Source organism: Dryobates pubescens, chromosome 9 (genome assembly GCF_014839835.1).
Source record: "Dryobates pubescens isolate bDryPub1 chromosome 9, bDryPub1.pri, whole genome shotgun sequence".
Lineage (NCBI taxonomy): Eukaryota > Metazoa > Chordata > Aves > Piciformes > Picidae > Dryobates > Dryobates pubescens.
The window spans coordinates 14,851,641-14,864,213 of NC_071620.1; the positions used below are offsets into that span (position 1 = coordinate 14,851,641).

The 12,573-nt window shown below is 45.9% G+C and overlaps 1 protein-coding gene across 1 annotated transcript in view; it reads right to left on the bottom strand.

Annotated features, from left to right (window-relative positions):
* Nucleotides 1-1,340: 1,340 nt before the first annotated feature.
* The window catches only part of PPP4R1 (protein phosphatase 4 regulatory subunit 1), a 73,447-nt gene continuing 62,214 nt past the window's right edge, over nt 1,341-12,573 (bottom strand). Inside the window, exons 13-19 of the mRNA XM_054164002.1 lie at nt 11,220-11,405; nt 9,088-9,249; nt 8,222-8,322; nt 5,328-5,448; nt 5,102-5,236; nt 3,916-4,057; nt 1,341-2,537 (exon numbers count right to left, since the gene is read on the bottom strand). Of these exons, the coding sequence (XP_054019977.1) occupies nt 2,374-2,537; nt 3,916-4,057; nt 5,102-5,236; nt 5,328-5,448; nt 8,222-8,322; nt 9,088-9,249; nt 11,220-11,405 (1,011 nt within the window). The 3' untranslated portion in view covers nt 1,341-2,373. The remainder of the gene's footprint in view (nt 2,538-3,915; nt 4,058-5,101; nt 5,237-5,327; nt 5,449-8,221; nt 8,323-9,087; nt 9,250-11,219; nt 11,406-12,573) is intronic.

A 12,573-nucleotide genomic window follows, 5' to 3' on the forward strand; every position in this document is an offset into this window, starting at 1 on the left:
CCAAATCCAGAAGAAACAAACTCAACCCAGAACAAAACAAAAAACCCCAAACCAGAAAATCCCAAACCTCAACCCTAAAGAAATGAGACAAGGAAACCTCCAAAGCCCCAAACACACCAAGCCTCAAGGCAGAGATGACCCTATCTGAACACCTCCATGGCCATCCTCAGGAGAGAAGCAGGCCTGTGGGGAGTAAATAGCAACTCCCTGTTTACTAAAGACAGGAAACTGCAGAAGGATGAAAGTTGAGGCCACATCCTTGGAGGTATTCAAGGTCAGGCTTGACAAGACTCTGAGCAACCTGATCATTAGATGTCCCTGCTCACTGCAGGGGTGTTGGACCTTTGGAAGTCCCTTCCAACCCAAACTTACTATGATTTCCCAAGAGAACAGGGAGGGCAGGAAAGAGGAACTTGCCTGAGGCTGAACTGCCAGGGTATCACCAGCTGGGAAGTAACAATGTGCTGCCCAAACCCATCAAAGCTAAGCTGCCACGGCACTTTCAACCTCCTCAGGAAGGTAAGCTTCACGTGCTTCCGGTTCAGCAGGCTGGGGAGAAGGAGACTTAAGCAACTTGCCCCTAGGAAACACAAAAGGAGATGCTGTATCAGAGGAAAGCAGGCAGTGGACTGAAAGCAGTTTGAGCTCTCCAGTTCCTGAGGACTGAGGTGAGTGTTCAGCCTCGCTCTGATGCCATTTCACACTGGAGGGAAAGATTCTAGAGCACACCAAGGGATGCCTCATACACAATAAAGTACAGGCTGGGGACTGACCTGCTGGAGAGCAGGGAGTCTCAGGGAACTGCTTGAGAGAGCCCAGTGCAGAGCCACAAAAATGATGAAGGGAGTGGAACATCTCCTTATGAGGAAAGGCTGAGGGAGCTGGGGCTCTGTAGCCTGGAGGAGACTGAGAGGTGTTTATAAAGATGTGAAGGGTGTCAGGAGGACATAGCCAGGCTATTCTCAGTGATGCCAAATGATAGGACAAGGGGCAGTGGGTGCAAGCTGGAGCACAGGAGGTTCTACATGAACAGAAGGAAAAACTTTTTCACTGTAAAGGTGACAAAACACTAGAACAGGCTGCCCAGTGAAGTTGTGGAGGCTCCTCTGTAGACTTTCAAAGCCAGCCTGGATTTGTTCCTGTGTCACCTACTCTAGGTGATCCTGCTCTGGCAGGGGGGTTGAACTATATATGATTTCTAGAGGTCCCTTCCAACCCAAACCATTCTAGGATTCTATTATCAAGCAATCCCTTTTCCCCTGCAACAGACGTCAAAGAACTAAGAAGGGGAGAGGGGAGGGAGGGGGGAACCAAACAAAAAAGGCCACTTAAATGTCAAACTTATTCTTTTAATGTCTTACAAAGGTCACCATTTTTGTTTTCAATCTTATTAATAAATTTTATTTGGACAAATAGAGAACAACTTGTATCACAACAGCTTTAAACAACATGAGTAAAGGCTGCAGCCCTCCAAGGAGGCTGACAGATATGTACAGTATATGAAGAAGGAAAAACAAAACAAAACAACCCCCCATAAAACAACCAAAACAGTTGCACCTCAAGAGCTGATCATCAAGTTAAAAATACCTGACTCAAAGTACATGTGCTAATAATTTTTTTTTTCTTTAGGTCATGACCAGCATGAAAATAATTAGAATGCAGGTACTCAGCAAAAGTTTTTCTGCCAATGGGTACAGCAATATGCTGCATTTAAAGATTAAAAAACCAAAACTATCAAATTCTAGGTTAGTGTTAGCACTGAGCCCTTAAGAGAAACCCAAATCTCCATTTTGCCCCCCACTGACAAGACAGTCACCCACTTCAAGGTGTGTCCGGCTGCACACAAATCGAGTCCTTGAGTGATGAAAAAAAGCCCCAAAGCAACAAACCCAAACGTTCTGAGAGCTAATACTGGAGGTTTTCTTCTCTGTTTTCTTTTTACATCCTGGTATAAATTTCTGGCCATTTCATCTCCAAGCTGCTACAGGAAAATACTTGCTAACTCCTCTGGAGAAACAAGGCAAGGTCTCTGGAAAAACAAACCAAACAAAACAACAGAATCACATCTGTTCTGCAATGACAATGATCTGCCAATTCAAGTTTTCAGTTGTTGAGGAAGACAGAAGATTTAAGGCTTCGGTGGCAAAAAGAATCCTCTGAGCAGTGTTGAGCTAAAAGTCAAAACTGACAACAGGCATGGTCAACTTCTCTCCACTTAAAAACCCCTGCTTCTCGAGGCTTAGGTGACATCCACCCTTTCCTTCTGGCAAGGAATCTTCCCTTCCCAAGAGGTTATCCCAGATCACCCATTTTAGAAGCAGATGAGGAGAGCTGCTTTGAAATCTCTTTATTGACAGCAACATGGAGGACTGGTCAGTAAGTTGAGGAAGTGGTGCTCATGGCATCATCTGCGATTTTGGTACTAGCAGGGTGGATGCTGGCTAAGTATTTGACGTCATTGTCATCATCCATTTGAAGCACCATAATGGTTTGTTCCACAGCTTCTTGATGAGAGTTGGCAGAATTTAGGAAATACTCTGGAAGAGAAAAGCCACAAAAATTATGTCAGGAAGAGACGGGAGATGCTTCAAGGCAAACCTCAGCAGGCTGTCGTGAGGTTCGGGATCTCGGGAGACACACAAAGGGGAACCGCTGAGCAGGCGCACACAGAGCCACAGAATCCTTCGGGTTGGAAAGGACCTTTCGGATCAAGTCCAACCATTACCTAACTCTGCCAAGGCTGCTGCTAAACCAGGGCCCTCAGCACCACATCTCTGCCTCCTGGAAACACCTCCAGGGATGGGGATTCAACCACCTCCCTGGGGACCCTGTCCAGTGTTTGAGAACCCTTTCAACAAAGAAAGGTCTTCTGATGTCCAACTTAAACCACCCCTACCACTTGTTACTAGAGAGAAGAGGCCAACCCTGACCTTGCTCCAACCTCCTTTCAGGTAGTTGTAGAGCAAGGTTTCCCCTGAGCATCCTTTTCTCCAAGCTAAACTACACCAGTTTCCTCAGCCACTCCTCATCAGACCTGTTCTCCAGACCTTTCTCCAAGTCTGCTGCCCTACTCTGGACCTGCTCCAGCACCTCAGTGTCTTTCTCATAGAGAGGCCTCATCTGTGCTGTGTTCCTTTACAGGGCTCCGGACTCCCTGCTGACTGTGCATTGGAGATGCTTTCCTAAGCAAAGTCTGCAGTTTGAAAGCTGCATGTCTAATGTCCCTGAAGAGACTCCAGAGAAGCTTTCCTTCCCACTGCTACCATAAAATACAAACCCCAAACCTCAGCCATCTCTTCTTCCCCAGTGAGAAAACAGATGGTGGATTTGTATGGAAGGATTTTTTTCCTTATTTTTATTACACAGACATTTTACTTTTAAATTACCCTTTAAGTGGCTAAAAAAGTTGCTGAACAACTCCTTGGTTGCTAGTTCTTCATTTGTTCTTTCTGTGCCCTGAAAAAATTCTTCCCCATGAGGGTGCTGAGACACTGGAACAGGTTGTCCACAGAAGTTGTGGAGGCTTCAAGCCTGGAAGTGTTTCAAGCCAGGCTGGATGGGGCCTAGAGCAACCTGCTCTAGTAGGAGGTGTCCCTGCCCATGGCAGTGGGGTTGGAACTAGATGATTTTAAGATCCATTCCAACTGAAGTCATTTTGTGATTCTATGATGATACCTTTACAAACTAGGGAAAAAGGTATTAGAAGGCAGGCAGGAACTCTTAGTTCCTGAGCCCTTCACCACAGTGGCTCTGATACCATAAGAAGATTAATGCTTTTGTCTCAGCCAAGGTAACATCCCACACCAAGAAGCAAAAGCAAGAGCAACCCACGTCTGATGTGACTTCTTTCCCAGCAGGGAAGTGGAGGGACAAAAAGACACAGGGTCAGCTCACTGCAGCTCTTTCACCACTAACCTTTCTCTAAAAGGGTTTGCTTTAATGTTTTTGCAAGCAGCAGTCGAACATTTGGAATCCTGTCAGATGCCAAGTGCAGTAAGTGTGGCAAGAGATGCACAGCAAACTGGTCCATGGGCAGGCAATCATCTTCAATGATGGACTGGCAAGAAGGAAGAAGCAATTCCATTAGATTTCAGCAAAGTAGGAGGATAAAATCCCAAGACATCTGAGCTAATAGATCTTACCGCCCTCACAGCACAAATAGAGCTTTGTGGTTACCACCAGCTGTAAATATGGTACAACACTTTGTAGAGGATGAAGCAGGTTAAGGTTAGTTAGAAGGCCACTTCAGTTTTTATGAAATCTGGCAAGTTCCTTATTTGTATTGGGTGATGGTTTTGGTTAGTTACTGTACCACTAGAAAACAGGGAAGAAATGGAAAAGACCTCTCCTTCTTCTAGGTGACTCTGCTTTATCAGAGGGGTTAGACTAGATCATCTCCAGAGGTCCCTTGCAACCCCTGCTATTCTTGTGATTCCCAATGCTTTCCAAGATTAATTTCATCTTTGTTTTCACTAGGTAATATATTAAGACAGTAAGCACCTAACAAGCCTCTGATTTACCCAAAAAGGTGTTTCTAAATAAGCTCAAAGCTCATTTCTCCAAACACTTGGCCACCAGCCACACTGGCTCCCACTCTGCACCTCTGCTACATCCTCCAAGTGTGACCATTCCCTTGGAACCTCAGCTAGTTTCAGCTCTTCTGCTTAGTTTGTTGAGGATATGTTGGGTTTGACCAAGCTGCACTAGCTGGCCAAAGAGGCATGGGCAGCTCCTAGTGCTTGATTTCTAAAGGGTAACCCCAAGAAGTGATAGGTTCTGCAGCATGTTATAAGGACCTTACTTCATGCTGAGTAGCAAAGCTCTTTCCCAGCTCGGGAATTACTTTGCTATGCTTTTACTTTTATTCTATATCCAACACCAGATCTGACAACCCGAGGTCAAAATGCTAAACTCAAGATGCATTCAAGCTCACGTGTGGATCAACACTGCAGAAAGCAGCCATGAAACCTATCCCATTGAAAACAAAGTTCTCAAGCACTCATGAAAATAGTGTCAATAGAGAGCTGAAGAGCTCCAGTCGCTAACTCCCCTTTGTTCTTACCCCCACAACCCCCAAAAGCTGAACAAGAAGACATTTCACCTGGCATATAAAGATGAAAGTTTGCCGCCCAGACCATTTGAGGCATCTGCAGAACTTCTCGACAAGTTCATTCATGAGGTCGACCATGAAGGTTGATGTTGAAGCTATGTAGAGCTTTCTTACCATTTCACTAACCTTGAAAGAAAGGAGAAGAAATACCACATTTAGTTCTGACCACCAACCCCCCAGAAGCCTGATTAGCCTGAAGTTACTTAGTTTGCTTTACCAGCTTGTAAGAAATACAACGGACAGAGGACACTTTGTCTGCACAGAGGCTGAACGCGATGGGTCGCAAGTAGTTATAGATGTCTCTGGCGCTGTACAGGTCCAGAAGCAAGATCAGTTGCCTACAAGATGGAAGAAGAACCAAAGAGAGTCCATTATAATCAGGAAGGTAGCTTCAACTGGGAATATGATCGTGTACATGACAGCAATGCCATCACCACAAAGCTACAGAGAAGTCAAATCTTCTGGCTTCCAAAGCCAGCCGTCTGGCTGTGGGGCACCTGCAAGTTTTAAATTGCCACTTATTCACCATACAGGCAAAGTGCTGTGTGAGCTCCAAGAATGAAAAGCTGAGGGAGAGGCTGCATGCAGAAGGCAGGGATTCTGGCAATGACTTCCACGCAGCAGAGCCATCCAGTTGTGAATGACTACCTGGTGAAGACATCTCACACATTTAACATGCAGCCACAAAGCAACTACTCTTAGTCTGAGGAGTAACCTTGTCACTGAAGTACATTGATCTATCAAATCAATCAACATCTACTGCAGAGTAGACTGGACAGCTAGAGAAATAGAATGAAAAGCTGAGGGACAAGAAAAGGAACCAAGGTTGGATGCAGAAGGCAGGGATCGTGGCAGTGGCTACGACCTACAGACAGCACAGCGATCCAGTTGTGAACAAGTACCTGGTGAAGACATCTCATGCAGCCACAAAGCAACTACTCTTAGTCTGATGAGTAACTTTGTCACTGAACTACATTGGTCTATCAAATCAATCAGCTTCTACTGCAGAGCAGACCTGACAGCTAGAGGAATTGTCATCTTCAGTTTGTAATGAAATGGTTTAGATTTCAGCAGGCTGCAGACAGCAGTATGTGCCATGAATGGTAGAAGATCCCATTTGAATGTATGGACAAACTCCTTTATTCCATCTGAACCTGAGGGAAAACTTCTTTACTTTGAGGGTGACAGAGCGCTGGAGCAGGCTGCCCAGAGAGCTTGTGGAGTCTCCTTCTCTGGAGAGATTCCAAACCCACCTGGACACTGCCATCTCGGGCAACCTGCTGTGGGTGACCCTGCTTTAGCAGGGGGGGTTTGGATGATCTTCAGAGGTCCCTTCCAACCCCCACCCACTCTGTGATTCTGTGAAAATGTGTCCGAAGTGGCATGGTATGTGACATGGTGTGATGATGGAACATCTCCAGCAGCAACATTTATAGCTACTGAGTCAAAACAACACTTAGATGTAGCAAACCCACCATGGCATCACAACCAGGGTGTTAAAGGAAGTCTCTCAACTTTACATCAAAACATGCCCTGTAACTAGTGCTCATTTCATCATCCCTGGTCACACAGTCTCTCCTGACAGGGTAAGTGCTGTAGCCTTGATCACTTTGGTGGCCTTCTACTGAACTTGTTCCAGTTTACCAGCATCGTTCCTGTACTGGTATAGATTCATTACTCCAGATGGGATCTAATGTGTGTTGATCAGAGGGTTCTAATCCATTCCCACCATCCACTGATGGTTGATAGAGCCCAGGATAGTGCTGCCAGGATATGATGTTGGCTCATGTTCAGCTCACTGCTCTCCATGAGACTCTGGGGCTTTCCAGCAGAGCTTTCCCAGAAGAACCCATCCTCGTTTCACTGCCAGAGGCTCTTCCTTCTCACACAGAGGACTTGGCACCTGTCCCTTGCTGAATGTCATAAGCCTCTGCCAGCTGATCCTTCAGAGCTGCCTCCCATAGAAACCCACCTACCAGTTCCATGACAAAACCAAAGTCTGCTTAGGTGAAGTCCAAAGACTCTACTATGCCACTCACTTCCATTACTCCCCTCAAGATCTTGACATTCTTTTTTTCATGATCAAGAATTCAACCTCCTCAGTAAACATACCAATTTGAAACCACCTTGTTAGGACACTTCTATTGACTTCAAGAGCAACAAGAGGTGGTCTTGTCTTCTGGGAGCTTTTACAGAAAGGTAATGTTTTCAACATGTGGTGATGGAAAAGTACATTCAAGTTCCAACTATTTTAAGTGTTATACAACTACTGGGAATTTTTAAGCAAGGGACACAAGTGGAAGAGCATAGGGTCTCTTCACTACTTAGAAATGAAATGGAGGGTGTCACTGGAAAGCATCTACTGGAAAACAGCTCTATTGAGAAAGGCCCTGGAGTCCTAGTGGACAGGAAGTTATCCACAGGACAACAATGTGCCCTTGTGGCCAAGAGGGCCAAAGGCATCCTGAGGTACATCAAGAAAAGTGTGTCCAGCAGATCTAGGGAGGTTCTCCTCCCCCTCTACTCTGCCCTGGTGAGACCAGACATCAAATACTGTGTCTGGTTTTGTGAGCCCAAATTCAAGAGAGACAGGGGTGTACTGGAGATCTCGAGTCCAATGGAGAGTTACAAGGATGATGAAGGGACTTGAACGCCTCTCCTATGAAGAGAGACTGAGAGATGTGGGGCTGTTAAGTCTTGAGAAGAGAAGGCTGAGAGGGCATCTTATCAATGTCTATAAATATCTGGGGGGTGGCTGTCAGGATGAAGGTGCCAGGCTCTTTTTGGTGGTGCTCAGTGATAGGACAAGGAACAACAGGTACAATAAGCTGGAACACAGCATAAGAAGAAACTTCTTTCCTGTGAGGGTGATGGAACACTGGAGCAGGCTGCCCAGACAGGTGGTGGAGTCTCCTTCTCTGGAAACTTTCAAAACCCACCTGGATGCATTCCTGTGTGACCTGCCCTAGGTGATCCTGCTCTGGCAGGGAAGTTGGACTAGATGATCTCTAGAGGTCCCTTCCAACCCTTAACATTCTATGATCTACTCTATGGTTTTCACATTTTTAAATCCCCTTGAGAGCAAACCCAAGCATCCAGCGAAGGACTTACTCTGCCAGCTCCGTGCGGAAGCGCCAGTTCCGGCTGTTATCAGTCACCAGGAACTCCTGAAGCTGATAGAGGTAGTCCCGTCTCTTGTCAGGATGAAGCAGCTGGAACAAAGGGACATGAAGAAATGTACTACAGTCAGCTACAGCTACAGTCAGCACACAGAACAAGGGCTTTAACACACAGCTGTTAAGAGCAAATGCTCGCTCTTACTCAACAAAATGGAAACTTGAGCAACGATGTTGCTTTCCTGGGCTGCGCCAAACCATGCCCATGCCTGTAAAATCACACAGGGCACACTGAAAGCAAAATCTGATCTAGACTCTATTTTTACTCTAGGAAACAAGAGGAGTAAGGAATAAAGATGGCATTGATTAGAAAGGGTTTATGATTTCTGTCTTTCAGCTCCAAAAATGTGGCAGTTGCAGAAAAACAACTAAAGAAATTTGAGAAGTAAGCTGTGCAGAGAGGTGAGAGCCATGAACTCTGTCCCCTGGTGCCTATATATTGAATAAACATGCACAAACCATAGAATCCTAAGTGTGGGTTGGCTTGGAAGGGACCTTTAAAGGTCATCCAGTCCAATCCCTAACAGTCAGCAAGGACATCTTCAAGTAGAGCAGGTTGTTGATGTGGAATGGTTCCAGAGATGGGACTTCTACCACCTCTAGAGCGGGTAAAATAGGCTCTCCAGAGAAAAGAAAGTAGCAGCAGCAGAGATCTGAAAAGCACACTCTGCTGTTCAGCAGGCAACTGTATGGGTTCCCACCAGGAGCTGCACTGGTGTCATAGTAAAACAACAAAGTGCATACACAGACACGAAGTAAAACACCTAGTTGGACTTGACCAAGAGCTGAAGACAGACATACCTTCAGGAAGTCATGCAAGTGTTTAAGCACACCTATCCTGACTTCATCCAGGTCTTTCAAAAAGCCATTGAAGACAGGAACTAGATCTACAGCTGTAAGCTGGTCTCCAAGGATGACAGCGAGTTCATGTATAGAAAATGCCAGCGTCCGCCGAACCTTCCACTGCAACAGAGAGCCACGGATTTTAGCGTGCTCCATTCCTCTGCCACTCATTGCACTTACACAACACAGCAAGACTTATATCCCACAGTATTTCAGCAGACATAGTGGAGCTTCCCTAATGGAAAAACTTCCACAAGAGTCATAGAATGATTTAGATTGGAAAGGACCCTAGAGATCATCTACTCCTAACTCCCTGCCATGGGCCAGCTCTCAGCTAGACTTGGTTGCTCAAGACCTCATCTAACCTGGTCTTGAACACCTCCAGAGAGGAGGCATCCACAACTTCTCTGGGCAACCTCTTCCAGAGTCTCACCACTTCTGTATTGAAGAACTTCTACCTAAGATCCAGCCTAAACCTACTCTCACTCAGCTTAAAACCATTCCCTCTTGTCTTGTCACTAGACACCCTTATGTGAAGACCCTCTCCAACCTTCCTTCAGGAGTAGAAGGCAGCTATAAGGTTCCCCTTGGAATTTTCTCTTCCCTAGGTTGAACACCCCAGCTCTCTCAGCCTATCCTCATAGCACACGTTCTCCAGCCCGTGGATCATCTTTGTGTCCCTCTGGATTCACTCCAACATAGTTCTGTGTCCTTTTTATGATGGGGATACCTGAACAGGATGCAGTATTCAAGGTGGAGTCTCACAAGAGCAGAGTAAAGGGGCAGAACTACCTTTCTTGACCTGCTGGCCACACTCCTCGTGATGCAGCCTAGGATAAGATTTGCCTTCTGGGCTGCATAAGCAAACTGCTGCCTCATGTTGCACTTCTCATCAATCAATACCCTCAAGTCTTTTTCTTCAGGGCAGCTCTCAACAATAAGGAAAAACTTCTTTCCTGTGAGGGTGCCAGAGCTGGATAGTTTTGAACACAGAGTAATTTGTTTGTACTTATGTTTTAAGTTTGCTAGATGGTTATTTTTAATGGCTGCAAAAGAGTTTGGAAAATATGAGCAATGGCCATGTAGAAAATCACTCACTACATATCACTGACAACTTCTGCTCTGAGAGAGCAAGCAGCAAGTGCAGGAGAGGTGAAGTAGTCTGGGAACATTGAAAGAAATAAAAAGAGCATCTCCAAAAAAGGAAACCAGGGAGGATTGGGAAACAACTGCAAAGTGCACAAAGTCACTTCCTCACCACCTGACAGCAAGGAAAATGCTATTTCCAGTACTTGTTTTCAGAAGAGCCATGCTGCATGGTGATCATGATGTTATTCCCTTATGACTAACTGGATGCAGCACCAAAAGGCTGGCTGACTCACTGAGCTCCAGACATGTCTGCAGGACCTCCATGTTGTGACAACCTCCTGTTGTAAAGAGCTGTAAAGAGTGAAGTGGTTTTCCCCAAATCCCAAGCACTGCCTTAAGATCAGAAGTGAGTAGAGGAAACCAGATACCTCTGCTCACATTCCCACTGGAAATCCCACTCAAACTACCCCATTTCCTCACTAGCTAAGCATACAGCTAATGTCCTCCAAGCAAACCATTATGGAATCATAGAATCATCAAGGTTGGAAAAGAGCTTTAAGATCAAGTCCAACCATAACCTCTCCAGATCTGTCTGCAGAGCCTTCCTACCCTTGAGCAGATCCACACTCCTGCTCAGTTTGGTGTCGTCTGCAAACTTGCTGATGGTGCACTCCGCCCCCTCCATCCAAATCATTAATCAAGATACTAAACAGAACTGGCCCCAATACCAAGCCCTGGGGGACATTGCTTTTGACTGGCCACCAGCTGCATTTAACTCCTTTTATCACAACTCCAATGAGCTGTCCAGACAGTTTTAAATCCAGCAGAGTCCACCTGGCTATGCCATGAGCTGCAAGGTTCTCAAGGAGAACACTTTCAATCTTCATACAAATATCCAAATATCATCAACAGAAAGAGCTACCTAAAAAGCAGAGGAACTCAAACCAGGAGAAACCACTGCCCAAGTTCAGATCACTGCCTGTCAGAGGCTCTGAGCTTACCTGCATGTCAGAAGCCAGTGTCTCATAGGTATCTTTCAGACAGTGCCAGTTCTGTCTGCCCAAGGTGAGTGCCACTCCCGGCAGGCTGTAGGCACAGTGCTTGGCGATCTCGGTATCAACCGTTTGTGCGCGGGACGGATCAGTCATGGACAGATACTGATCCAGCAAGGCTTGAGGTACAACATCCTGCAGGGAGAAGAGAGTTCAGTGCTCATGCTGCTTTCAGTAAGTCCTCCTAAGGCTTGCTAAAATTCCAGGGCACCCTAGCAGAACAGTTCCCCTCCCCCCCCCATAAGTATAGAGTTATTTAATCACAATCTGTTAGTAAGAATGCAAAACTTCTCTACTTCCTAAGTTCCCCCAAAGAAACGATGACCTGAGTGGGAACTGTCTGAAAAGCTACAGACCAACACAGCAGGTGAGTGGGTGGATCACTGTCTACTTCGACAGAGCAGGAGATTAAAGGACTGCATTTTACCTTGCAGGTATTTTACCCATGCAGGCTTGCAGGCTCTGCAAATCACAGAATTACAGAACAGTGGGAGTTGGAAGGGAACTCTGGAGATCATCTAGTCCAAACCCCTGCCTGAGCAGGTTCACCTAGAGTAGGTTGGACAGGACAGCATCCAGGTGGGTTTTGAATGACTCAAGAGATAGAGATTCCAATACTTCTCTGGGCAGCCTGTTCCAGTGCTCCACCACCCTCAATGTAAAGAAGATCCTCCTCACGTTTAGATGGAACTTCCTGTCTTCAAGTTTGTGTCCGTTACTTCTTGTCCTATCACTGAGCATCACTGTAGAAACACTGACATCCTCCCGACACCCACCCTTCAGAAATTTATAAGCATTGAGAAGGTCCCCACTCTGCCTTCTCTTCTCTAGGCTAAACAGCCCCAGGCCCCTCAGCCTTTCCTCATAAGAGAGATGTTCTCATCCCCTCGTCATCTTCACAGCCTTTTGCTGTACCCTCACAAGCAGTTCCTTGTCCTTCTTGAACCAGTCAAAATTAGCCATTTTAACACATCAACAAAAATAGGCAGAACAGTAAATTATGAGATTTGCTCCAAAATCATTTGCCTATTCATATCAAAATCCTGGGGAGGTCAGGAGGGGAAAAAAAATGCTAAATTAAAATGTCTTGGGAGGTAGGGAAGGGGGGAGGACTAAAATACAGTGCATTCAATATTGCTTCCAAATAGTCAGCAGGAAGCAAACAGCTTCTCCAGAGACAAGTATTTCTGATGAAGAACAGTCCTTCAGCTCCAGGGAGACCATATAGCAGCCTTCTAGTGCTTGAAGTGGGCTACAGGAGAGCTGGAGAGGGACTTTTTAAAAGGCATGGAGTGAGAGGATG